At 41.6% G+C, this 27,303-nt stretch overlaps 2 protein-coding genes across 4 annotated transcripts in view; one reads left to right on the forward strand and one right to left on the reverse strand.

Annotated features, from left to right (window-relative positions):
* Positions 1-27,303, forward strand: part of TG (thyroglobulin) — a 136,043-nt gene that overhangs the window by 78,821 nt on the left and 29,919 nt on the right. The window contains exons 37-38 of the mRNA XM_083360020.1: positions 131-290; positions 4,081-4,280. Of these exons, the coding sequence (XP_083216146.1) occupies positions 131-290; positions 4,081-4,280 (360 nt within the window). The remainder of the gene's footprint in view (positions 1-130; positions 291-4,080; positions 4,281-27,303) is intronic.
* Positions 4,609-25,949, reverse strand: SLA (Src like adaptor). 3 transcript variants are annotated; one of them, XM_083360129.1, is made up of 8 exons: positions 25,795-25,949; positions 21,766-21,870; positions 17,621-17,720; positions 14,092-14,178; positions 13,581-13,684; positions 13,288-13,419; positions 7,301-7,433; positions 4,609-5,134 (listed from the first exon to the last, which is right to left on the reverse strand). In XM_083360129.1, exons 2-8 carry the CDS (start codon positions 21,827-21,829, stop codon positions 4,924-4,926), a joined length of 831 nt encoding a protein of 276 aa, XP_083216255.1. In that variant the 5' UTR covers positions 21,830-21,870; positions 25,795-25,949; the 3' UTR covers positions 4,609-4,923. The 3 variants fall into 3 exon arrangements, with proteins under 3 accessions (XP_083216255.1, XP_083216256.1, XP_083216257.1); XM_083360130.1 differs by lacking the exon at positions 25,795-25,949 and adding an exon at positions 23,837-24,107; XM_083360131.1 differs by lacking the exon at positions 25,795-25,949 and adding an exon at positions 22,289-22,391.

A 27,303-nucleotide genomic window follows, 5' to 3' on the forward strand; every position in this document is an offset into this window, starting at 1 on the left:
GTGGGACTGTATGTTTTAAACTGCTTTTTATTCATGTGTATTTGGGGCAGCTTAGAGTCTGTGGGAGTGGGCAGCTATAATATATTTCCAATAACAACAATAATCACAAATCTATCATTTATTGTGGCAGGCAGGGAATCTACCAGTGCTGGTTTTCTTCCACAACAGCATAAGTGCTGAGGACCAGGCGAAAAAGGCAACCCTTGATGGTTCCTACTTAGCTGGAGTTGGAAATCTCATTGTCGTAACTGCAAATTACCGTGTTGGAGTTTTTGGCTTTTTTAGTGCTGGTAAGTTGTATCTCAGTTTGAAAATAAGACTTTTTTTTAAAAAAAAAATGATGGAACCAGCATTATTATCCCAGCTGGGTCATATGGAAATAGAATTAGGAAAGAAATATGGAAATGAATGCTGTATTGGTAACTGCAATGAGATTATTGTTTGCAGAAAGTTGGAAAAGCAATGACATACCTCCAGTGGAAGATTGGATTAAAAAGTTAATTGAGTTTGCAGAAATGGGGAAACTGACCAGCTTGGTCAGATTAAGAACTGACAAAGAACTTTTTAACAGATTGGAAACCCTATGTTACAGATCCCCAACCTATAGGCCACAGCCCACTACCGGGCCATGGCCTCTTGGCCACTGGGCCGTGTGAATGGCTGGCCAGCTTGCACACATGTGTGTGCGCGCTCAAACCCACTTGACCCTCATGCCAGCTTTGGCAGTCCCATTTGCAGAGCGCACATGCTCAGGGCCCCATTCGAGCACACGCGTGCATAGCCACATTTGCATGTGCGTGCACAGGTGCATAGAGGTGCCTGTCCCTCTCTTTCCCACTGGGCCGTCAACCCAGAAAAGTTGGGGACCCCTACCCAATGTGGATTTTTTTTGGAAAAAAAAAGAAGTATCAGATTGACGATTTAGGGGTATATTCTCTCTCCCGCATTTTATCTTTGTGGGAACTAGAGAGGGCCTAGTCCAGGGGTGGGCAACCTTGGCTCTTTTATGACTGGTGGACTTCAACTCCCAGAATTCCTGAGCCAGCATGGCTCAGCTTGGAAACCTCTCCCTTTCCCCTCAGCATGGCTGGCTGAGGAATTCTGGGAGTTGAAGTCCACCAGTCATAAAGTGGCATAGGCCTAGGCCAGGGGTAGGCAACCTTGGCTCTTTTATGATTCGGGGACTTCAACTCCCAGAATTCCAAAGCCAGCATGGTTCAGCTTGGAAACCTCTCCCTTTCCCCATCAGCATGGCTGGCTCAGGAATTCTGGGAGTTGAAGTCCACGAGTCATAAAAGAGCCAAGGTTGCCTACCCCTGGCCTAGTCTGACAGGTTTTTTTCAAATTACTTTCTTGGATTAGGCTGAAGGCTCTTCTATCTAACTACAAATAATCCTCGATTTACGACCACAATTGAGCCCAAAAATTTATGTTGCTAAGTGAGACAGTTGCTAAGTTTAAGTTTAAGTTTATTATATTTGTATACCGCCCTTCTCCTGAAGGACTCAGGGCGGTGAACAGGGCACATATAAAATACAAAGTACAAAAGTTAAAAGAGAATTAAATATAAGCCCGAGGTAAAACAATAAATAATAGTGTAAAAAAGCGCAATAAAAACCCCAACACATTCCCCATCAGGCCAGGCCGGCTTGATCAAATAAATAGGTCTTCAGATTGTGTCGGAAGGAGCGAAGGTCAGGCGCCGTCCGGAGCTCGACCGGCAACCGATTCCATAAATCCGGGGCGCCCACAGAGAAGGCCTTCCCCCTGGGGGCCACCAGACGACATTCTCTGACCGGAGGCACCCTGAGGAGGCCCTCTCTGTGGGAACGCACAGGGCGGAGGGAAGTTGACGCCGGCAGCAGGTGATCCCCGAGGTACTCTGGACCCATGCCATGTAGGGCCTTGAAAACCATTACCAAAACCTTGAATCTAAGGGAACCTAAGTGAGTTTTGCCCCCATTTTGTGGCCTTTCTTGCCACAGTTGGTGGTGGCAACTAATTGCTTCTTAATTAGATCTGACTTCCTCATTGGCTTTGCTTGTCAGGAGGTCACAAAAGCAGATCACGTGATGCCGGGACACTGCAACGGTCATAAATATGAATCAGTGGCCAAGCATCTGAATTTGGATCAGATGACCATGGGGATGCTGCTGCAGTCATAAATGCGAAAAACATTCATGCCACTTTTTCAGTGCCGTTGTAACTTCAGGTGGTTGCCAAATGAATTGTTGTAAGTCGAGGACTATCCATATTGGCTTGGTATTAGTTCTTCTTCCTGTTATTCATTCCCCACTACCTCTTCATGGTGTTAAGCCAATTGCTGAGGTCTTGGTAAATACTCTGACTGGCTTATCAGTAAAGCAGTATATCTATTTTTTTTTCCAAGGGAAAAAGGTGCTAAATCACATCTGCGTTTTTCACCAGTCTTTCAGTTAGTCTCACTGGAAAGCAAATGTTGCAGCAACGTACTGTGCTTCCGTTCCATTTTTTCCCCTTTCAATTCTTTTTCTTCCCTGCTGAGTTCAGCCCCTGTGTTCATTTTATAGAATGCCCTGAATTTTGTTCTGAGCTGTTGCAAAGCTTCAGCTCAGCGGTTTAAAGCCAGATACAATCTCTGTGAGCTGATAGGCTGGGACAGATCCGCTTACTCAGTTGAGGAGGTGTCATTCTTTTTTTAATTCTTCCTTTTGAGGCTTTCACAGGAATTTCTTATTAATTCTTCTTTCTTTAACCAGGCAGTTTTGTTAAGGGACATGCGCCAATAGCTTTGATCAGTTTATTATAAGAATAACATGACAAGAAACAGAACAATAGCCGATTAATAGAGTTGGAAGGGACTCCGGAGGTCTTCTAGTCCAACCCCCTGCTCAGGCAGGAGACCCTATTACCATTTCAGACAAACGGCTGTCTAGTCTCTTTTACTAAAAATCTTCAGTGTTGGATCACCTAAAGCTTCTGGAGGCGAGCAGTTCATATATAGGCATATATATAGGAGTTGGTGGCGCGGCAGCGTGCTCCAGGGGCGAAAAGAAGCAAGGCCTCTTTAAGGAAAAGGTGGAAGAGTCAGGATCAGAAAAAGGAAAGAAGGCGAGGTTGTCAGAATACAAGCGAATTTGAGGGCTAATCCACATGGAGCCCCATTTCCATCTGTCCTGTGTGCCATCGTTCACTCCCTAGAGACTAAAATGGACAATGTGAAATTTGAGCGGGCCACGAACAAGAAGTATATATCGGAGGTGGTGAACCTTTGAGAGCTGTATGCAACGAAATTTCATTTTGATGTATGCCGATTGGTGTACATTCAAAGTGACAATAAAGTTATCATCATCATCATCATCATCATCATCATCATCATCATCATCATCATATAGAGATTAATGTCAAAGGCTGTAGAGCCGTGGTGGTGAACCTATGGCATGGGTGCCACAGGTGGCACGCAGAGCCCTCCCTGTGGGCACGCACGCCGTCGCCCCAGTCCTAGGCTTTCAGCTGGGTTTTATAAAGCCTTTTCACTTTAGGCCTCTGCCACCATGTGCAAAAAAAAAAAAAGGTTCAATCAATCAATCAATTTCAACCTCACGGGGAAAAAAAGACCTCGCAAAGTTGGAATTGATTGATTGAACTTTTTAGTCCCATCTAGTCTGCTGTTACCCCCGCAGCCATGCCCACCCAATGGGCCATGCCCACCTGGCACCTAATGATACATAAGTGGGTTTTGGGTTGCAGTTTGAGCACTCGGTCTCTAAAAGGTTCGCCATCACCACTGTAGAGTGATGTCCCCAACAATGGTGGAAGATAACTAGGTTTTTTTTTGTTTTTTGTTTAGAATGGATGGAATGTCTTTTAATTAAAAATGATTCATTAATCCTTAAATAATAAGAAAGACACCATTGAGTCAAGTTTGATTCCTGTTAGCTACAAACATGACCGTCTTGATTTTTTGACAGTATTATGGAAGTAGATTATAATTCCCTTCTTCTGGGAACATCCTTTCTTTCCAGATATTTGAAATGCTGTAAGTTGTTTTGATCCCTTCTGCCAATGTACAACCCTCCCTTTGCTATTTTATTTGTGTAGGTTCCAACGTTGCAAGTGGAAATTGGGGCCTTTGGGATCAAGATATGGCTCTAGAATGGATAAGGAGGAACATTGCAAGGTTTGGGGGAGACGCGGGACAGATAACGATTGGAGCCTCTGATGGGGGAGCCGACCTTATCAGCATTCACCTCCTTAAGAGAACTCTGAATCCGATCCTCTTCAAGAGGGCACTATTGATGGTAAGTCCTATTTATTTTCAGATGAATAAGGACAGGCACTGAAGCTCAAAATCTTTGGCCACCTAATGAGAAGACAAGACTCATTGGGAAAGACCCTGATGTTGGGAAAGATTGAAAGTAAAAGGAGAAAGGGATGGCCGAGGAAGAGATGGTTAGATAGCGTCATTGACGCAACGAACATGTATTTGGGCAAACTGTGGGAGACAGTGGAGGACAAGTGGGCCTGGAGTCCTATGGTCCATTGGGTCTCAGAGGGTCAGATTTAGCAACTGAACAACAACGGAAATGTGGACGAAAAACAAGACTCCAGGTGAGTGTAAAACAGGTGTTCAATTCTTTAAAATATTTTAATGTCACGAGAGATGTATATACATAAAGATAGGCACGTGTGCCTAGTTTTCAGCTCTGTCAAAGAATCATAAATGAATAAAGTTCATATTTTACAAGGGACCCCCCCCTCCCCTGTATAAATAAATATAAATATGGGTATATTTAGGTATATTTAGGGCGTCTGTGAGATTGGGGATGAGATCTTCGTGGTCTAGAAATGATGTTGATGAGATTTCCAAGAATGCAGCGAGATCTACGCAAAGTGCTCATTTGCCTCCATCTTGGTAACTCCCAAGCTGGGTTTTCCTCCGATTCAGTCCTCATGATACAAGAAATTGGGTTGGGATTGGCAGTTGCTCCGACAGATCACCGACTGGGTTTTTTTGGCTTTCTTCCTCACAAAAGAAGGATCATCGTCCATGGTTAGAGCAAGGTAAGAAGCGATGCTGTTTCGGAGACCGTAGCTGAGGCCAGAGTCTTCCAATCGGAGCATGTCGGCAATGTCTCCATGACACTCCCTGGACCTTGGGAGAAAAAGAAAGTGGTTTAAAACTTGCAAGATTGACGAAGGAGAATATTTGTAGCTCTGGGGCTGAAACTGCGTTTTTCCTTGGTGCTCTCTGAGCTTGGTAGTTTTCTTGCAGACGTTTCATTACCCAACCAGGTCATTTCATCAGTGTTAGGAAGAAGTAGGGTTTGCTCTCTGTTTATATACGAGTGGTTTGCCTTTGTAGATAAACAGGAAACAACACCCCAGTCAAGGAAGTGCCAACTCAGTAAACCACAGCCTACTCGAGGAGTGAACAAGAACACTCCCTCCCAATATATGGCAAGCCACTTGTATATAAACAGGGAGCAAACTCCATTCCCTTATAGCAGACATGTCAAACACAAGGCCTGGGGGCCAGATCCAGCCCGCGAAGTGGTTTCATGAGGCCCGCGAAGCCATCCTGGAAACAGTGAGGGAACGGCCCCCACTGCCTTGGCCCTGGCCCAGAGACCCTCCTTCTGCCAGAGACCCTCAGATCTGTCCCACATAAAGGCCCCCATAGGCACCCTTGATGCCAACGATGTAGAGCTGGCCACGCCCACCCAGTAGGCCATACACACTCTAGCCATGCCCACCCGGTAGGCCACACCCACCCTGGCCACACCCACCTGGCCCCTTGAGGGCAACCACAATGCTGATGCAGCCCTCAATGAAATTGAGTTTGACACCCCTGCGCTTATAGCATTGATGATGGTACCTAGTTGGGTAATTTCATGCTGGGTACAGAACAGAGTATTTCACTAGCAGTTTAGCTGTTTTATGTAATGCATCACTAGATTGGTAGAAAACAATAACAGGAGAATGGCGGGTAGATTTTATACATCTTTGTGTTAAAACAGTAAGCCTGCCACTGCCTCTTTCCTCCCAATATACTTTGCTTCATTTTGCAAATTGATTCCCTGTTTTCTATTGAACGTTTTGTGGTGAGCAAATCCTTTTTAACCTCTCCATGATCCCAGAAGAATAAATGGGTCACAAAATGCCAATTCCACATCCTCCCATTAAGGGTTACCTCTACTGCTTAGGGATCCTTTGAGTGGGAGGCTGTCTATGCCTGTTGGCAGCATCACACTCATGTAAGAAACAAGTGGGTGCTTTTGGGTTGAAAAGACTAGCCAATGACATCACCGTTGCTAGAGTGAGGGGGGGGAAGCCCAAGTTAGGGACTCCTTTCACATCCCTGGCAGGAGCTGGAGCAAAAGACGGGAGCTCAACCCTTCCCGATGACAGCACTTGGGTCTTGAACGCGGGCTTGCTAACCCAACATCCTAATCATGTGAGCTATCGTGCTCTTCTATGTTTGTAGGTAAGGACACACATCTGTGAACCCAATCTATTATGGCTAACTTCTGGTTAACATATTGCAGTGAAGATTGAGATTTATTTATTTATCTTCTATTCAGTCTCATCTGATTCTTGGAGACTGTCTATTCTAGACAAGTCCCTGCCGTTTTTTTGGCAAGGTTTTTCAGCAGGGTTTTGGCATTGTCACCTTCTGAGGACTAAGAGGGAATGACCAGTTCAAAGTCACCTAGCTGGCTTTGTGCCCATGGCAGGATTAGAACTCACAGTCTCTTAGTTTCTAACCTGATGCCTTCAGGACAACACCAAACTGACTATCAGAGTTTGTTTCACCTAACGCATGTCCTGACTGGCTCCAAAGCACTGTGGAAGACCAGGTTGTAAACAAGCTTGTGTTTATTAGACAGGTAGTCCTCAATTTACAAGCATTTGTTTAGTGACCATTTGAAGTTACGTCACTCAAAAAAGTGACTTATGACCATTTTTCACACTTATGACCATTGCAGCATCGCCATGGTCATGCGATCAAAATTCGGACAATTGGCAACTAACTCCTACTTATGATGGTTGCAGTGTCCCGGGATCACATGATCCCCTTTTGTGATGTTCTGATAAGCAAAGTCAATGGGAGAGCTAGATTCAACTTACAACTGTGTGGGTAATTTAACAAGTGCAGGGAATTCACTTAACTGGGGTTATAAGTCAAGGGCTACTTGTACTGAATAATTTATTTCCATTGCAAAATTGAGAATTTAGGACAGTCCCACCTCAGACTTTTGCTTTAGTTCCATTTTGAAATAGAGCATATCTCAAATGTCTTATCTTAAACAAGGGGTACCTTTGCACATGATTGCACCAGATGGTTTTGTTGCGCATCACCACGGGGGGCTCTTGATTCCTTACTTCGTGGATACTGGTGTGTTGAGTGAGACAAGGAGTTGTGAGGATACAGCACAGGCCATCAGACACCTCTACAGATTGAAACAAAGGCAAAATGCATGCAGGTTGACCTCTTGTTTAGGCTATTGGTTGATACATTGCTGTTCCAAATGACTGTGCAATACTATACATTTCAGAAGCATTTATACTCAAGACATATACCAAGGTAAAAGTAACGAGTTCCCTCAGACATGTCCAGTCATGTCTGACTCAAGGGAGCAGGGATCATCTTTGTTTCTTAACTGAGGGAGCCAGTGTTGTCTAAAGACACTTCTGTGGTCATGTGGCCAGCATGACTAGGTGCCGAGGCGAATGGAACATGGTTGCCTTCCCACCGAAGAGGTACCTATTTATCTACTTGCAGTTGCATGCTTTCAAATTGCTAGATGGCAGCTGGAGCAAGTAACGGGCACTCATCCCGTCACCTGGCGCTCAGGTCTGAAACAAGGGCTGTCAGCTTTCCTGACAGATGCTCAGCATCTTTCACCCCGGAGCCGTCAAGCCACCCGCTCCCCTCAAGACATATATAACCATCTTTTGAAAATACCGCAAGCACTTCTGTCAAGCTGCCCATTCTTGCATTTACCGAGTATTTTGTGCATTATAGTCAAATAAAGCCATTTCCTGGAATTGCATCAATGCATCCATGCCATTATCTTGACAGCATTATGGGAGTTATTTCCTTCCTTCCTTCCTTCCTTCCTTCAGGGTGGTGTTTTTTTAAACTTCCCAATCTAGCCTGCAGCCTTGGGGTTTTAATACATCTTAATTATTGTTTTAACCTTGGGCATTTATTTAATCACTTTTAACTTTTGTATCCTGTTTTTGTATTTATTGCCCTGTATACTGCCCTGAGTCCTTCAGGAGAAGGGCGGTATAAAAATATAATAAATAAATAAAATAAATAAATAAATTTCCTGAATATCTAGCCACCGACTATTATCTAGGTTTAGTCCTGCTCACTTTTCATTTCCTTTTAGATTTACACAGGTCTACTAGGTATTTCTCCTGGGGAGGAAAGCCATGGCAAACCTAGACAGCACACTAAAAAGCAGAGATATCACCCTGTCAACAAAAGTGCGTATAGTCAAGGCTATGGTCTTCCCAGTTGCAATGTATGGCAGTGAAAGTTGGACCATAAGAAAGGCTGAGCGCCAAAGAATTGTGGCCTTTGAACTCTGGTGCTGGAGAAGACTCCTGCAAGTCCCTTGGACTGCAAGGTGATCAAACTGGTCAGTCCTAGAGGAGATCAACCCTGACTGCTCTTTAGAAGGCCAGATCCTGAAGTTGAAACTCAAATACTATGTCCAGCTAATGAGAAGGAAGGACTCACTGGAGAAGAGCCTAATGCTGGGAAAGATTGAGGGCAAGAGAAGAAGGGGACGACAGGGAATGAGGTGGCTGGATGGAGTCACTGAAGCAGTAGGCGTGAGATTAAGTGGACTCCAGAAGATGGTAGAAGACAGGAAGGCCTGGAGGAACGTTGTCCATGGGGTCGTGATGGGTCGGACATGACTTTGCAACTAACAACAACACTAGGTATTGCTATTTCCTGGGACTGCTCTAAAAGTAGAAGTAATGAGTAGCATCAGTGCTATGAAAGAGAGGAAGTGAATTAGAGCAAAACACTCTTTGTCTCTTATACCTGGGGATTTTAATATTTGGAATTTGGAAGCAAAACCAGTGGGTTTTTAAAAATATTATATTGACGTATTTATTGTATTAACAACCCAGTTTCACTTTGCAACATGGGCAGCCCTATAAATTTAGTAAAATGATGATGTTGGCTGCTTAGTATTGATTTGATTTCTGTTCCCCAAAAAAATGCCACATCAGGGAAAGTAGCTTTGAAAGCTTCTGATATCAAGAATGTTGCTAAGACACTATTAAATCTAAATTTATTTACCGAAAAGGAAAAGGGTGGCCATTCTTGAGCTTAACATTTGAAATTAAATTCTTATAGTTAACCTAGAAATGAGTAAAGGTAAAGAAGTTAAAAACTTAGCAAATATAAGACATTTATTTATCTCTGTTTCTATATATACTAGAGTTCTCTGGTGAGAAATATTTTTTTAAAAAAAAGCTATTTTGAGGGGAAAATATGCTGGAGAGTTAGACCTCAACTTATGACGACAGTTCAGCCCAAAATTTCTGTTGCTAAGCGAGACATTTGTTAAGCGAGTTTTGCCCCACATTACAACCTTTTCCCGCCTTCCTTTAACCTTTTAAAAAAGTGTTACTAACTTAACAACTGCAGTGCTTCATTTAACAAAGGTTAAATGAAGCACTGCAGTTGTTAAGTTAGCAACACGGTTGTTAAGCGAATCGGGCCTTCCCATTGACTTTGCTTGTTAGAAGATTGCAAAAGGGGATCACGTGACTCCGGCGCACTGCAACCGTCAGAAATATGGAGTCAGTTGTTCTGTACCAGCCTGCTACCGGCCCTGCAGAAAAGGCAGGGACAACCCCTTTACAAACGGCAAGAGGCTGGAATTATGCCTGCCAAATTTATAGCTACAAAAACAAACAAGACACGAACCAAGAAACAGGAGCTTTAAGAAACACGAACTATCCAAGCGGTTGCCTTCAGCAAACCAGCCCTCCCCACACATTCCCCTTATATAGAGTTCAGGGCGTGGCTTCTCTCTGCCTCCTTCCGAGAAGCCCCATTGCCTTCCTCTGTTTACTCCTAATTGACTGCCTCCTGCGTCGGGCATCCTTGAACAGGGCCAGCTGTGGGTCATCTTCATCCACGCTGTCAGGCTCACACAGCTGGGTCTCCATGGTGACCAAGTGGGAGGGGCCTGGCTGAGGGCTCTCATCAGCAAGCTCTTCAACCCCCTCAGCAAGGTCTTCAACACCCCCCTCCTCCTCCTCTGAGTCGTCCGACCCAACTGCCAAACCCACAGGCTGACCCTGAATCACAACATCAGTTGCCAAGCATCTGAATTTTGATCACGTGACCGTGGGGATGCTGCAATGGTCGTAAGTGTGAAAAGGGGTCGTAAGTCACTTTTAAAAGTGTTATTGTAACTCCGAACAGTCACTAAATGAACTGTTGTAAATCGAGGACCCCGTGTATTTCAAGATATATTTCAGTTGCAGGAATTGGGTATGGTCAGTCTAGAGAAAAGAAAGACAAGGGGGGGGACACGATAGCAGCATTCCAATATTTGAGGGGCTACCACAAAGAAGAGGGGGGTCAACCTATTTTCCAAAGCACCAGAAGGCAAGACAAGAAACAATGGATGGAAAGTAGTCCAGGAGAGAAGCAGCTGGGAATTAAGGAGAAACGTTTTAACAGTGAGGACAATTAACCAGTGGAACAGCCTGCCTCCAGAGGTTGTGGGTGCGTCATCACTGGAAGTTTTTAAGGAAAGACTGGACAACCCTTTGTCTGAAATGGTATAGGGCAAGGGGTTGGACTATAAGACCTCCAAGGCCCCTTCTAGCTCTATTCTGATTAAAGGAGTACATTTTTAAACTCTTTATATTTATGGTCAAATCCGTCACTAAAGTAACGGAAGGCAAAATTAAAATAAAAGCAGATGTAGGAAATAAAACGGATGATAAGCAGACACAAGGAAGAAACAATAACTCTTAGCTTCACAATGTGCTTTAGAACTGGGCATTCATCTCTAATGTTTGCAGGAAAATTTCTGGAACTATTTAAAGTGCACAATGAACTTCTCTGCAACATTGAAGATGAACAGCTATAGTTTTAGCAGCCCCTCCAATGCTACAAGGAGGGATAAATGCTTTTTCTTTTTCTTTTCCCTAATATCATTTTATTTTAAGCACACCTGCAAAGAGGAGGATATGGTTTCCACTAAGTTAAAAAACAACAACAACCAAAGCTTCACATACTTTCCAAATGACGGTTTCATGTACACATTTGAATCTGCTCAGTCTAGGTAATGCGTTTGTTAGGGTGAGTATGGAAAAAAAGCTAGCTGTGCAAAACAGGTTGAGGCTAAAATTAGTTGCTGGTTATCATATGACTTCCACTTTCACATCCTCTATTTTAAGTGGTTTTAAATAAAAGCAAAATATTTTGAGATGAGTGATGGGATTAGATTAGTATGACATCACTGGGCAACTGATGTTTCTAATCCACTGAAGCGGTCTAAAATATAAGCATGGAGAACTGATATTTACCTACCCCTGGGGAAAAAAACTAAGCTTCCTTTTCCTTGATGTGAATCTTCAGCTAGCATGGTTTGTGAGAAGTGGCGTGGTTGTTAGAGAAGTTGTGGCTTCACACCATTGAAAATGCATGAGATATTCACATTAATTAGAAGATAGAATAATAGAATTGGAAGGGACCTTGAAGGTCTTCTAGTCCAAACCCCTACTTGAGCAGGGGACACTATATCATTTCAGACAAATGGTTGCCCAATCTCTTTTTGAAAGCCTCCAGTGATGGAGCACCCACAACTTCTGAAGGCAAGCTGTTGCACTGGTTAATTGTTCTCGCTGTCAGGAAGTTTCTCCTTAGTTCTAGGTTGCTTCTCTCCTTGATTAATTTCCATCCATTGTTCCTTTTTCTTGCCTTCTGGTGCTTTGGAGTATAGGTTGACCCCCTCTTCTTTGTTGAAGCCCCTCAAATATTGGAACCCTGCTATCATGTCTCCCCTAATCCTTCTTCTCATTAGACTAGACGTACCCTGTTCCTATAACCGTTCTTCGTATGTTTTAGCCTCCAGCTCTCTAATCATCTTTGTTTAATTTAATTTAATTTAATTTAATTTAATTTAATTTAATAATTTAATTTGTATACCGCCCTTCTCCTGAAGGACTCAGGGCGGTGTTGCTTTTCTCTGCACTCTTTTCAGAGTCTCAACATCTTTTTTGTATTCTGGTGACCAGAACTGGATGCAGTATTCTAAGTGTGGTCTTACCAAATGTTTGTTAAGCAGTACTAGAACTTCACGTGATCTTGATTCTAACCCTCTATTAATGCAGCCTAGGATTGTGTTGACTTTATTTTGGGCTGCCGTTGCACACGGCTGGCTCATATTTAAGTGATTGTCCACTAGGACTCTGAGATCCCTCTCACAGTTACTGGAGTTGAGCTACAGTTGGTTTTTCTTGCCTAAGTGTAGAAGTAGTGCAAACCTTAATATAGTCCTTAATCTTTGGATACTCTATGGAAGTTTTCATTTGATTTTTCTTTTGTTTTGAGCTGTTGAGCATTTCCTGCATGGAGCTGGTTGTGTCTTCTGATTGCGTGCAAGAATGCTAAAACTATTATAAATAATCTCAGTTGACAAGGACAATATAGGAAAAATTGTGGCCTGTTCATACTTTTTATGGCATTTATTATGGTGGCTTTTTAGATTTTTGTCTGTTTTTATATTGATTGTTTTGTCTGTTGCTTGGCAACATCCAGAGTAGCCTTGGAGAGATAGACGGCTATATACATAAGTTTGATTAATAATAAATAAATTGTTGCCATAGCACAGTCTTAATATGTGTTCAGAGAGCATATTAGTGGAAATGCTTTTCTGCTTTACAGATTGTAAGGAAGTTTTTCTGAGACCATTGTATGATGCGTGCACAGCTTTAAACTACAATGTATTTTGACATAGTGGTTGGCTTCACATGGCATACTAGATTTGCTAACCTGCTGATGGGTAGTTTGGGGGTGAACGTAAAGCTGGAATCATGTTATTGCCTTAGAATGTTCTATGAGCCAGGCCAACAAGTTAAGCCATATATTGGGCATAGCATGTTCTTAATCCATGACTTTGCACAAGGCATTCATTTCCACATTCTCGGAATGACCAAACATTGCACGGACAGAAAGTATAAATCCTAGCCAGGGTAACTTGACAAGTTATATTTCTGATCTTGGAAAAGAAGGTGATTGGAGCTTTCTCTTACCAGAATAGTGGTTTACGAGGTCCTCTAGACACTGAAACGTTTGCCGAGGCGAAATGTAATACCAATTGTTTGGCAAGCGGAAGATTCTGTAGTGCTTCACATGCACGTGCCGGACTGACAATGAATAAAAACCTGGAAGGAAAGTAAAGTTGCTGTAATAAGAGTCAAAATTTAGATTTTGGCAGTCTAGCCAGCGTGTAGGATTGCAACCCAAGAGCATAGAAAGAGTCACTCATTCCTCACCCTGGTTTATGAGAAAACAGACTAGTGTTTCCTAACCGGCTTTTGCTTACCATTTGTTGTTTCGCTTTTTCTAATCATGAAAGAGCCAGTTTTGTTATTCGGAAGGAGCAGAAGTTCTTCAGCTTTCTCTCTGCCGATACCTTCAAATAACCAGCTGCAGGAAAAACAAAGGAGAAACAAGTCAGGTTTATTCAGGAAAAGCAGAAGCATAGTGCACAACGGGCTTGGGAAGTCTGATTACTGTGTCTTTGGAAATATTTTACACATCTGGATTTCCCAGCCAGCTCCCGATTGCAAGTTATTGGCTCCAGCTCCAGTGATGGAGCACCCACGATTTCTGAAGCCAAGCTGTTCCATTGGTTGATTGTTCTCACTGTTAGGAAGTTTCGCCTTAATTCCAAGTTGCTTCTTTCCCAGCCAGCTCCCGATTGCAAGTTATTGGAGAGTGGGAAATGTAACAGATGGACATATTGTACAAATATGAGTACAGAAATGGGCATTTTCAACAGCGTGGATGCATTTGCGCGTGTAAGCATAGATACACATAAGGAAATTCCTTACCCGTGGTAAACTCTGGCAACACAATTTTCCGGAATATAATTTTCTTTTCCGGTAGTCAAAGAGCAAGCTTTCCACCAGACACCTTCGCTGAAAAAGTGAAAAGAGGAAGCTTCTGTCAAAGCCAGGGTGAAAACAGTCTAGAATTAGAATTAATCTCACTGCAAAGCGAATATTTGTAGCTCAGGGTTGAAGTAGTGGGGTCCTTTGTGCTCTCATCGCATTAAAAAGGATCCTGAAGGTCTTCTAGTCCCAGAAGCTAGAGGTAGAATATATACTGCAATTTGAGGTGGAGGTTTTTTCCCCCCTGGAAAAACTTGTCTAGTTACTGTAAAATGACCAAGCCAGACCCATTATCTCACAGTATTTATGAGATAAAAATCAAGGGACTTTTTATTAGTTTTCCTTGCTTTATAAATAGCGCAGAAACAAATTGGTGAAAAGGTCTAAACTGGAATGTCAGATAAGTTGAAAATGTTCAATAAATTGTGCCTAATAGGATTTCCGTGCCTGACTGAAGGCAGTCCACTTTAACTTGGAAAAGATGTATATATATCATGTTTAGGCTCAGATTTAAAGAAAGTACTCATGGGAGGAACATGCTAATTTTAGATGATTCCTAAACTGGGCTTTGAACACATTAGTTACCACTTGAGTGTTTTGACGCCGTAATGCCATCATGGAATTGTATGAGCAGGCACTTAAAATCGATGGATCCCATTTCTGTATAATTTCTTCATAGGAATCAACTATTTGGCCTGGTGCCCTACAATATAGAATAGAATAGAATAGAATAGAATAGAATAGAATAGAATAGAATAGAATAGAACAGAACAGAACAGAACAGAACAGAACAGAACAGAACGGAACGGAATGGAATGGAATGGAATGGAATGGAATGGAATGGAATAGAATAGAATGGAATGGAATGGAATGGAATGGAATGGAATGGAATGGAGCAGAGTGGAGTAGAACAGAACAGAACAGAATAATAGAGGAGTAGAGTAGAGGAATGGAATGGAATGGAATGGAGCAGAGTGGAGTGGAGTAGAACAGAACAGAACAGAATAGAATAGAATAGAATAGAATAGAATAGAATAGAATAGAATAGAATAGAATAGAATAGAATAGAATAGAATAGAATAGAATAGAATAGAATAGAATAATAGAGGAGTAGAGTAGAGGAATAGAATAGAATAGAATAGAATAGAATAGAATAGAATAGAATAGAATAGAATAGAATAGAATAGAATAGAATAGAATGGAATGGAATGGAATGGAATGGAATGGAATGGAATGGAATGGAGCGGAGCGGAGTAGAACAGAACAGAACAGAACAGAACAGAATAGAATAATAGAGGAGTAGAGTAGAGTAGAGTAGAGTAGAGTAGAGTAGAGTAGAGTAGAGTAGAGTAGAGTAGAGTAGAGTAGAATAGAGTAGAGGAATAGAATAGAATAGAATAGAATAGAATAGAATAGAATAGAATAGAATAGAATAGAATAGAATAGAATAGAATAGAATAGAATAGAATAGAATAGAATAGAGCTGGAAGGTCTTCTAGTCCAGCCCCTTGCTCATGCAGAAGAACCTATACCATTTAAAAACCTCCAGTGATGGAGCACCCACGATTTCTGAAGCCAAGCTGTTCCATTGGTTGATTGTTCTCACTGTTAGGAAGTTTCGCCTTAATTCCAAGTTGCTTCTCTCTTTGGTCAGTTTCCAACCATTGTTTCTTGTCCTGCCTTCAGGTGCTTTGGAGAATAGGTTGACTGCCTCTTCTTTGTGGCAGCCCCTGAGATACTGGAACACTGCTATCATGTCAGCCCCTCGTCCTTCTCTTCATTAGACTAGCCAAACCCAATTCCTGCAGCCCTTCTTCATATGTTTTAGTCTCCAGGCCTTTCATCGTCTTAGTTGCTCTTCTCTGAACTTTTTCCAAAGAGAGCCACAGCTCTTTGCATATTCTGCAAGCTCTCATGACATTTGTGTACATGCCCGGCAGTGTCATAACAGGAAGAGGAAAGTTCCATCCAATCTCGACTGTCGCACTTGTCAGTTGTGAGCTCAGAGGCTTGACTGGTACACAAAAGGTACACTGCAAGAAAAATTTTGGTCCGGTTTCGAAAAACAAAACAAAACTGTCCATCATCGGTCCGCCTGGTCACCTGATTTGAAACACCCAAGTGGAGGAAAACAGGAGCTTTCTTGGCAATTTATACCAGGGTGATGATGGGCTATTTGTTTCCTATTTGCACACAAACAAAAAGCGGATTTTCACTCTTTCATCTTTGTGGTTTTGGTTTTTTTTTAAAGGCAGAAGAGAAGAGGAGGAACGTTGGTTGAAAATAACACATACGCATTGTCGTTTGTGATGTTAGGAAAGAAAAAGAAAATCATTCTTGATTCAGTAACCTAGAGCCCAGGGAATCTGTATGGGTTTTCCATACAATGTATGGTTTATTTCCTTCTTATTAGGGCCTATTTTTCTCTTTTCATCAATTCTGTTTTCATCAATTCTTCATGCTCCAGGTGTCTCCTTCAAGGTGACTTCTGTGGAATATACAGGTAGTCCTTGATTTACACTAAGACTGGGAGTGGATTTTAGTTGTAAGATGTAGCAGTATTAAATCTGGACACTTGCGTGACCGGATTAGATTTTATGGCCATTTTTACAGCGTTTGTTATGCAGTCATAAGTGTGAATCCATTCTCCTAAATGAGCAGTTTTTGCTGTAAACTTTGCAGATCACAGTCACGTGATTGTGAGGCGTTGCGATCAGTTGTAAATGGTGGCCTAATTTGTCCATTTCTATCACATCCCCACCAATCAGTCAGGGATAAAGCAGGGAAATACTTTTGCAATAACTTCTCACGACAAAAAATTACTGGCTCCCTCCCACCTCTCCCAGCTCCTACAAAGTTATATCAGAAATTATGCTGCTGTAATTCTTGAGTTCAGAAAGAAAATACCCTTTCAAATTATTTGTTAGGTTCATAGGCAAATAACAGAAGTGGAATAAAATTTACCTTTAACTGTACTAAAATGATATGGAAGAATATTAAAATGGCATTTACAAAAATCTTAACCACGTAAAAATGCAAGTAGAAAAATAGGGACCACTCCGGTGGGAAGGTAACAGCGTTCCGTGCGCCTTTGGCGTCTAGTCACGCTGGCCACATGACCACGGAGATGTCCTCGGACAAGCGCTGGCTCTTCGGCTTTGAAACGGAGATGAGCACCAGCCCCTGGAGTTGGAAACGACTAGCACGCATGTGCGGGGGAACCTTTACCTTTTTACCTTTTAACCTTTATTGCAGTTGAGTGGGGGAGGACTTTGCCACCTGTTCTTGGTGGGGATGGATAGACGGTTTTCTTTAAGGTTTAAGAAAACTTTAAATAGTTAGAAATTTATTCCTCCACAGATAATATCTGCTCTAAAAATATATAACAACACAACGTAGCCAAACCATGTAAGAACAAAGGCAAATGGCAACACAACTTTTATAACCAAAAAAGAAATCGCATACTTACTCTGATATCACACGTAGTTTCTCCCCAACTTGAAATATAGGCTGGCTTATATCCGGCGTGGGATAGTCATAGAGAACAGCAAGAAAATCACTTCTCTGACCTGCGAAACCAATCAACCAATCAATCAATCACAGAATATCAGAGTTGGAAGAGACCTTGGAGGTCTTCTAGTCCAACTCCCCGCTCAAGCAGGAAACCCTATGCCATTTCTGACAAGTGACTGTCCAATCTCTTCTTAAAAACCTCCAGTGTTGGAGCACCCATAACCTCTGGAGGCAAATCATTCCACTGGTCAATCAGTCAATCAATGCAACGCAAGGCAAGGTATAGTTGCTTGAGCCTGATTAACACATTCTACCAAATAAAAGCACAAGACCCCTGAAGTGCCAGATGTTAGGAGGCATCTAGTCAATCTTTGTGAAGTTTGGTGGCTGTCCAGATGCATTCAAGAACCTCACAAGGAAGGATTGCACTGTGATCTTCCCGCAATTAGTATTCATGGGAAGTGCTAAACTTCTCTTGAAGCCACCGTCATGGATAGGTTATCCTCCGAGAGATTTTCTACTCCCGTTTGACAGCCGTCACAATTGATTTCCTTCACCGTAGTTGGTGCAAACTCATCCGATTGCTAATTTTGAAGAAGGAAAGCTCTTCCTTCAATTGACCATGCACCCTGTGTGACATCAACCAGTGAGGTTAAGTTCTAATCTTAGGAAAAAGTGAAAATGCTTCTGCCTCCCCTGTGCATTGTATGCATATTATTGTATAATGTAGTCCTTGGTGCTCTCTAAGCTTGGTTATTTGCTTGCAGATGTCTTCCATCCTTGGTAGCTCCTTCACTTGACTAGGTAACTTCATCAATGCTAGTAGAGAGTGGGGTTTTCTCCCTGTTTACATTTGGTGTCTTGCCCTTCCAGTATTGGTGGGGCGGCGGTTTGTTCCTTGGTAGTTCCTTGATTAGGGATATTGTTTGCTGCTTGATTATTTATCTGGTGTTAATCCTTGGTTATCTGAGTGCTGGTTGTCGGAGAGATGCACCCTGATCTTTTTGTTTCCTGCTCAGATTTTTTATTTTGAATGGCATGTAAATGTGGCTTATCTCTATGTGTCAACTGATGACTGAAAGATTTACACACCACAAACACATAGAGATAACTTTTTGAACTGAAGGGTCCATTAAAAGCCCTGGTAGAGTATTGTAAACACCCATTTTAACATTATAGCGAATGTTTATTAGTTGTTAAGGTTTGGAGAAGGTGGACTTCTGGGGCTAAATATCAGGATAACTACTAGAGATCATTACAGACAACATATGAAAGGTAGCAGGAAGTCTAAACTGCAAAAACTGTACTAGTTTGGCTTCACATAAAACATTTTATGGTGTTTTATTACTCTGCCAAAAGCTAAACCTTGGTTGAGCTTGCCTTCCAATGTCTCCACTTATCTACTGCCGTTGTTGAGGAAGTTCAGCCACCTCACAGTTCTAAACCATCTTCCTGTTGCATGTATGGGAACAGATCTTGAGTAACAACAGCAGGAAGTATTCTGCTTGTAGATTACTCAGGGACATTTGGCTATCTCATGAAGTTCTAGAAAAGATGCCCCCACCCTAATTAAGGGTGAAGAATTGATGCTTTTTTGGTAAGTAACTATATAACTGGCCTTAATAGTTCAACCCAGTTATACTCATTTCTCCCACCTCCTTGCAGGAAAGGGTCTAAGGGAATAAATGCTCGGTTCTTTGCAATGGTTAAAATTGTTCCATCTTTTTTCACCTCTCTTGAGTCTTACCCACTAATATTTTCCCCATAGTGACCCAACTTCAGGATTTGTTGAAGACTCCTCATGGATCAGTTTTGCATATACACAGGAGTCATCAACCAAAGAACTGATTTGTCTATTAGCAACTTTGTCCTTGATTAAAACAAGAAAATTGATAAGTACAAAAGGCAGAAGAAGCAATTTGAAAGGTGCTACATGTTGAAAGAAAGTTGGCATTGACATTTTGTCAAGAAAAATGCCAGGCACAAAGAATCAGGGCCACACGTTAAGCTCCAGTTAAACAGAATTATTTGCTGATGTCTATACACAAGAATCCAGTCTAGTAATGGTTAGCACTAAATTGATGCTAGATAACAGTCAATGGAATTCAAGAACGTTTAGAGTTAGATCACTTATGAGAACATAACAATTCCAGGCTGATTCCTGTCTTGACTCAGTTCATAGAGTCTGCCTGTCTTTTTTCTACAAAAAATAAACTATGGTCACCACATCTGTGAATAATGAAAACTTGTGGGAAAAGAGAGTGCCATTTTTTTCCTCACTATTGTAGAATCTCATAAATTAATCCATAACTAAACTAGCTACAGCAGGTTGTTAGATGGATTAGATGTTTATGGAGATGTTACAAGAAAGACAGGAAGGAAAGTATCAAAGGGCCTTAAATAGTTAAATAGCCAATGAGACTAAATACAAACATCTCATTACAAATAAAAAAAGTCTTTGTTCTTTTGACTGAAGACATATTTTAAAAGAACAATCTCTAATAGTCTTATCAAATATCAACAGAGTTTAGTGTTGAATTTTTTTTAAAGAAAGACTAGTGTTTGAACTTAAAATGATGGACTGATAAATAGCTGCAATCAAGATACAAAGTCAATGTAATTTTAACTAGTGGAAAATCAACGAGGAGGGGGAAAGTAAGTAGGCCCCATAATTCATTCCAAGAAACGCTCAACTTCTTTATGCAGACTGAACGAGTTATTTGCTGAAAACTGCATTTTTTTGTATATCTTAAGTTCAATTTACAGTTAAAAATCGAATACCGGATCCTTAATTTAGGGGGAACCTGTACATAAATATGTGCAGTAGTAGGGAAAGATACACCCAAAGATATATGAATTTTCATCAAGATGAAAAGAAGTGGAAAGAACGAAGTTAAGCTGGGTGGTCTTTTAGCCTGACTCCATTTTCTGAGCAAGGCATCAGGATTTTGATCAGGAAACCATGGGGTCATAAGTGTGAAAAATGTTTATAAGTCACTTGTTTTCAGTGCCATTGTAGCTTCAAACTAAACAAACGGTTATAAGTCGAGGACTAACTGTAAACTGGGCTAAACTGTTGGGCCAGAGATGTACCTGGAAACCATATGAGAGGTGAGGCTGGTTGTCAGAATCCATTTATATCATATTCATAAATGGAATGTTTCAAACATTATTCCATGGATTCTGCCATCTCCCGAAGAGAAGAGAATGGATGTGTATTGAACCGGTATTAGGCATTTCAAAGGAAAGGAGAAGCCTTTTGAACTGGGGAAACAAAAGGGGGGGCTAGCATCTGGCTTGTGTCACGGAAGAGAGCAATAAACATGAAGGGTCCTAAGTTCCTTTTTCCCAGGAGAGGGATGATACGAGATAAAGGATGGGGGACTGACCAAATGGGGTTAAGGGGGGTTAAACTGGGAACTCTTTATAAGGGTTTACTTCATGGAATAATATTAAGTCCTGTCTCGTTTCCTACAAGCAAGCATGTCATAGTAAAGATTCTTTTTGGAATAGATTTGACTCCAAGAATTTTGTCTTCCTAAGACGTGGTTTGGGGTGGGTCCTGACACTGGTTATAGGTTGAAAGTTAAACCTGGTAGCCACAAATCAAAAGAATGATAGGCAGACAGATTGGGGGAATATGGCCGGAAACCAGTTCAGACTAGAAGAAGAAGAGAGAGACCTGGTGCTTTTTCCTTCCTCCCCAGTTTTAAAAAAGAAGCCATTTCTCGGAAGAGGAAACCCCATCTCAGCAACTCAACTTTAAAAAATAGGCCTATTTGATAGAAAAAGAAAAACTATGTAGGAAGGATACATAGATTGTGGAGAATTAAGATAAGAGCTTTCTAACTCAATTGTCCATTACACACAAGTCTGAAACACCATCTGAAGATGACCCTGGGGCAGAGGTCAACAATGGGCCACTGGGACCCCAACATTTGATGTGCTACTAAGCATTGATGCCAACTATGATGTCGTGGAAACTTGCAAACTAGTTGTCTTTCAAAATATATTTCTAGTTATCATTCAATTTCTATACTTTTTCTTCCTTTCCTATGTCCTTCTGTATCATACTTTTAAAAAAAAGCAAAACACACGTACCTGATTGCCAAGGTGTATTCTTCACTTCAGGTGTGGTTTTCAATATTTTGATGGCATTCCCCATAGTTTTTCTCTTCCTTCCAAGTGCTTTTTTTTCTTTCAGAACTAGGTAAAACACATAGGAAAAGTTCAAGTCCAAATGTTCTCTTGTCAATACAAAAATTGCAACTTCTGGAAGTATATATAACTGTGCAGTATTTATCACTTTGCATAATGGTGTTGTCATGGTTCCGACAGATGAAACTCTTCAAAAGAACTTCAAGGCATTGTTTACCTTAAAGGATCTTTTATTCGAGTAGGATAATATCGGCACTTACATAATCAAAGCCAAAAACTGAATTCCCCTCCGTTGGCACCTAGTATCAAAGCACAATTCCCTCCTCCAATTAACAGTCATAAATCACATTCCCCAATTAGCTTGAAGCATGGGCTTCCTCTCCAGCTCTCCAGCCCGCCAATTCTTTATCAGTTCTGGGCTCAGTAACCTTGATTCTCATGCTAGGTTTAGTGTTGTTATGTCTACCTGGACTCTCATTCACATCTCCCTCTTCCCAGCATCATCTAACTCTAAAAGCAGAAGGGGAAAAGATGGCTACATTTCCATCTCTTCTCCATGCAAAGACATCCGATCTTAGCAGCGTTGACAGATGCCTATGTTGAAATTCTCCTGACTTTTGTCAAGTTTTCACAATGGTGGCAACAGCGAACTGCTGTAGGAAATCATATTGTCCACTGATGGAACTTCAGATTATTTTTTTCTTGGAAGATAATTTTTTCAAACTTGGCATATGAATAAGGTGTTTATTATTTTGTAGGACAGATATAAAGGTTGATGAGATCTTGTGGTCCAATATCTGTCTACACATACGTACACACAGGAGTGCTCAGGTTTACAAAACAATTGTAATCTTTCTTTTTCCTTCTGTCCATCACATCCAATTGTCAGAGACTGTCTGGACAAATTCCTATGGTTTTCTTGGCAAGGTTTTTCAGACGCAGTTTGTCATTGCTTCCTTCCTATGATTAACAGAAAGCGACAGGCACAACAAGGTCACCCAGCTGACTTTGTGTCCAGGGTGTAAATCGAACTCAAGGTCTCCCATTTTAGCCTGATGGCTTAACCTCTACATCAATTGGGTCTTAATTGTGATGTTACAACAACCTAAATGATGATGAATGCATTCTCCATATGCCAACTTTTGAAAAATTCTATTTTTGAACAAGGCCCCTCTAACTCCTCAGGAACATAAGACACCTGTATAATGCACCCAGAATAGATATCTGTTGAGGGATACCTGAAAAGTTCAACGTCTATGCTTTATTTTTCCAGTTTGAAGGAGATGAAATATTGGTTTTGATACAGAAGAATTCTGATGAAATGATAGAGGGGAAAATTAAAATAAGAGCAGGTGGAAATCAACCATTAAAGGAATAGATGAAATCCCCTTTGCTGGCTGTTTTTGAGCCAAGACTTGATAAGTATTTATTGGAGATGCATTAATCTGGAGTTCTACATTAAGTAGGGAATTGATCTTGAGCATTCAAATGGTCTTCTTCCAACTCTAGAATTCTGTGACCTCCGAGAAATCCATAAAATAGATCAGGTGCCTAGAATCCTGCAAGAGCTTTCAACACAAACCAGACATGCTTCTCCATTTCCAGATATTTAAAAATCACAAAGAGATCCCGACAGTTGCATTTCTAAGCGAATAAGCTTGCTTAGTTTGCCTTCTCCATCCATTCTCTCCCAATTTAATATTTCTTTTAAAACTCTGTTGCAGGGTTAATCCAAATTATGTTTCAGTAAAGGAAAAAAACAACAAGGTTTAATATTTACCTCCTCTTCTTGGGGAAATAGGAGAGGGGAAAAAAAGAAAAAAAGAAAAAGAAAATGTCTAAAAGTCAAGACTGTGAAATGAAATGGTCTCTAAAGTCTTTTGGTCTGGAATCCTGAGTGGATATGGCCTTGCTTAGATAGGTGTGTGTGTGTGTGTGTGTGTGTTTATTTGGTTTAACGGATTTATTGAAGCGTTTCTTAATTTAGTTTAGAAAAGGAAATGAAGAGACTCACTTTTCTAATTGGGTGTGTTTTCCGGCTCCTTCACACCAATAGGTGTTAAATTACGTATGAGTCAATTCTAACATCATCTCAGTAATTCATTTGTGACGTTGGGGCTCATTTTTCCCACAATGTCTGTGAATTCCCACAATCGTACTGGAGTAGCCTGAAGACAGCATGGAAGGCAATTCAAAAGAGATTTTGGAGGTTTCACAATGTCTGCCGACTTCATCCCAATTTTGCTTCTGAGAAGCAGGTTTGGGGTGTGGGGGAGTGTGGGAGCTGTTTTTTTTCCCCGCCCAAGAGAATTTTAAAAATTGATAAAAGGTAATACGAAGTGTGGGTGGGTGTGTTTGTCTTACGTTCTGCCTCTGAAATAGAAGCAGCCGTCCCTTTGACATTCCACCCCCAACATTTTCTGCTCTGAGCTAGGCACAAATTAAGCATGAGATTTTTCCACTCAGTCCAAACCTGGGGGGAAAAAAACCAAAACACATTTCTTTTGGAAGGTGCCTTCAAATCACCGGTGACTTCTGGTGACTTCCCAGACAATTCCTTACAGTTTCTTGGCAAAGTTTCAGAAGTGGTTTGCCATGGCCTCCTTCCTAGGGCTGGCCCAAAGTCGCCCAGCTGTTTTTATACCTATGGCAAGACTAGAACTCACAATCTCCTGATTTCTAGCCTGATGCCTTGACTACTTGACCAAAGTGGCTGTCAATCAACACAGAGGTCGACTATCTCCAAGCACATTTGGACAGGCTTTTGAAAGTGGTCTTGGTTTCAGAAGGTGTGGGTGCTCCGACACTGGAGGTTTTTAAGAAGAGATTGGACAGCCATTTGTCTGAAATGTGATAGGGTTTCCGGCTTGAGCAGCGGGTTGGACTAGAAGGCCTCTAAGGTCTTTCCAACTCTGTTATTCCGTTATTCAACACACTCTTCCTTCCTCCAAGCAAGACTGTCTTCTCTTTACTGTTTCTATCACTGCTTCCTTGTTAACTTTTTTCTAAACAGACAATAGCCCTCTTCCAAGTGAAGTTTCCTAGGGGGAATCTTTTTTTTTTAATCCCATTTATATCCTGCCCTTCTCCAAAGACTCAGGGCAGCTTACAATCTAAAGCACAAATCAATGTGCTTAGCAGTAGCCTTCATTCTATGTATATGCCTGCTTATTAGGGCTTTCGCCCCCCCCCCTAAGCAGCATTATTACAAAGTCAGCATATTGCCCCCAACAATCTGGGTCCTCATTTTACCTACCTCGGAAGGATGGAAGGCTGAGTCAACCTTGAGCCTGGTAGGACTCGAACCTGCACTAATTGCAGGCAGCTGGTGTTACGTAAGGAGGCATTAGCCCACTGCTCCACCAAGGCTCAATCTTCCACAACTACAAACCTTGTGTCCTCTGAATCCAATCTGATCTTCTCCCAGTGGGAGAATACCAAGCAAGGTGACAATTTTGTGCTTGATTTCTCCTCTTTGGGTACTGCCTGCTTGTTCAAGAAGGACGGGTAAACAGATCCTAGCTGTCAAAAGAGGAACATCTGGTCCAGGAGGCTTTGGTGGTCTTCCCATAGAAGGGTGGATGTAGGCAAGTATCTGGAGATAGCATCTCTTTGTGTCCACAATGAAAAGAGGCATTCCTTTATTGCTCTCTGGTGTTGTAATCCTTTTTCCTTTAACCCAATACAAGTGAGCACTTACAGGAACAATGGGAATGGAACAGAATTCTGTTGTCTTCACCTGTGGAATCCATTTGGATGAGGAAAAAAAACCCATTCCTACATCTTTTGATGAGCAGGACCCTCTACAGAAGTAGCTCAGATCCAAAACTGTTTGCAAAACGCTAAACAATTACATACAGTAAACCCTGAACTCTTTTTAGAGATAAAATTTTCTAATGTCTTTGGACTAAGTCAGAGTTCTTTGTGTTATGAGCAGAGGGAGAATCCTACCTGGCTAAGATTGATGCTTACCTTGTCTTCAGATGTCAGCCATTGTGTCCTCCTTTCAATGTTTTACTCTCTCTCTCTCTCTCTCTCTCTCTCTCTCTCTCTCTCTCTTTACCACTGGGATACAGCTGTCCCACAGTGTGACAAGGCTACTTAGAAGGAACTGCAGCTTCAGAGCTAATGGCAGCTGACCCCAAAATAAGACTTTGGGGAAGTTCAGCCTATCTTGTAGCACAGCCCTGGTTAAACAAACCACATACTTCCTCTTAGAAATAAGGAAGGCTTCAGCGTGCTTGCAAAAGATCTGGTTCCTGTTGCTTGCAACCGAGGAGTTTGGCTAAGGAGGCGTTGGTTTCAGAGATGGGCAGAACAATTGATGAGGTCTTTTCACATAGCTATGGGTGACTGTGTGGTGAGTGGCAGATGTGGCTGTGAGAAAAGCAGAGTTTGTGTAGGAGCCTCTTCATATAGGAAGAACCACAGAGGGTCATCTCTTGTTTATGTTGCTGATGTATTTATAAAATTGTTTGGTTTCTAGTTGGTAGCTCCATGTGTCCTGCAGCATCAGAATGTGGAGTGATAAGCAGTTCCAAGTAGCCACAGCGTAAGCAGTGTGGGACCAGCCCTTGACCACAAAAGTCTCAATAGAAGAAGTCAAGCGAACGTGGACAATCAAAATTAAAACTCAGGTGGTAGAGGCTAACTCTACCCTTATAATTGAAAATTTCCCAAGCTTCTTAAGTTGTTTTCCCTTTGAGGATTCTCATCCATGGATGAGATGTAAAAAAGATGTTGAGACTTGGGTATGTCTAGTTTAATGAAGAGAAGGACGAGTGGGGACATGATAGCAGTTGTTCCAATATCTCAGGGGCTGCCACAAAGAGGAGGGACTCAAGCTATTCTCCAAAGCGCCCAAAGGCAGGACAAGAAGTAATGGATGGAAACTAGTCAAGGAGAGAAGCAACCTAGAATTAAGGAGAAACTTCCTGACAGTTAGAACAATTAACCAGTGGAACAACCTGCCTCCAGAAGTGGTGAATGCTCCAACACTGGAAGTTTTTAAGAAGAGACTGGACAGCCATTTGTCTGAAATGGTATAGGGTTTCCTGCCTGAAGGCCTCCGGTGTCCCTTCCATCTTTATTATTATTATTATTATTATTATTATTATTATTATTATTATTATTATTATTATTATTATTATTATTATTCCCATTTTGGAATATCAAAGGTGGCTCTCTGTCCTAGAACTCTCCTCAGCATTGAGCCTTCTTCTGCTGTTCCAGGGTTGGTAATTATCTGTTCTTTAGAAATTCTGTACAAGAAGTTTAGAAACTGCGAGAAATCTGGAGAACTTTGTGGCTCAGAGAACTTACTCAATTTAGTGGGGTCAGCTACCAGCCAGCATGAACAGAAGGTTGCTGATTGGAAATAATGGGAGTTGTAGTTCCTATATGGGAAGTTGCAAAATTGTATGGCAAGAAAGCATGTTACAGGACAACCCCATCCCCCCCAAAAAGGGAGATGTCTTTAAA

The sequence above is a fragment of the Vipera ursinii genome (genome assembly GCF_947247035.1).
Source record: "Vipera ursinii genome assembly, chromosome: 3".
In the NCBI taxonomy this organism is placed as follows: Eukaryota; Metazoa; Chordata; class Lepidosauria; order Squamata; family Viperidae; genus Vipera; species Vipera ursinii.

Bases quoted from the DNA above. Each gene is read 5' to 3' on its own strand.
- SLA (XM_083360129.1), bottom strand. From the start codon at position 21,829: ATGGGGAATGCCATCAAAATATTGAAAACCACACCTGAAGTGAAGAAT. The intron at 13,685-14,091 runs GTAAGGAATTTC...TTTTTCCTGCAG, and splicing joins GTTGCCAGAGTTTACCACGG to CTGGTTATTTGAAGGTATCG. The intron at 5,135-7,300 runs GTACCCCTTGTT...TTTTCTCCCAAG, and splicing joins TGGTGCAATCATGTGCAAAG to GTCCAGGGAGTGTCATGGAG.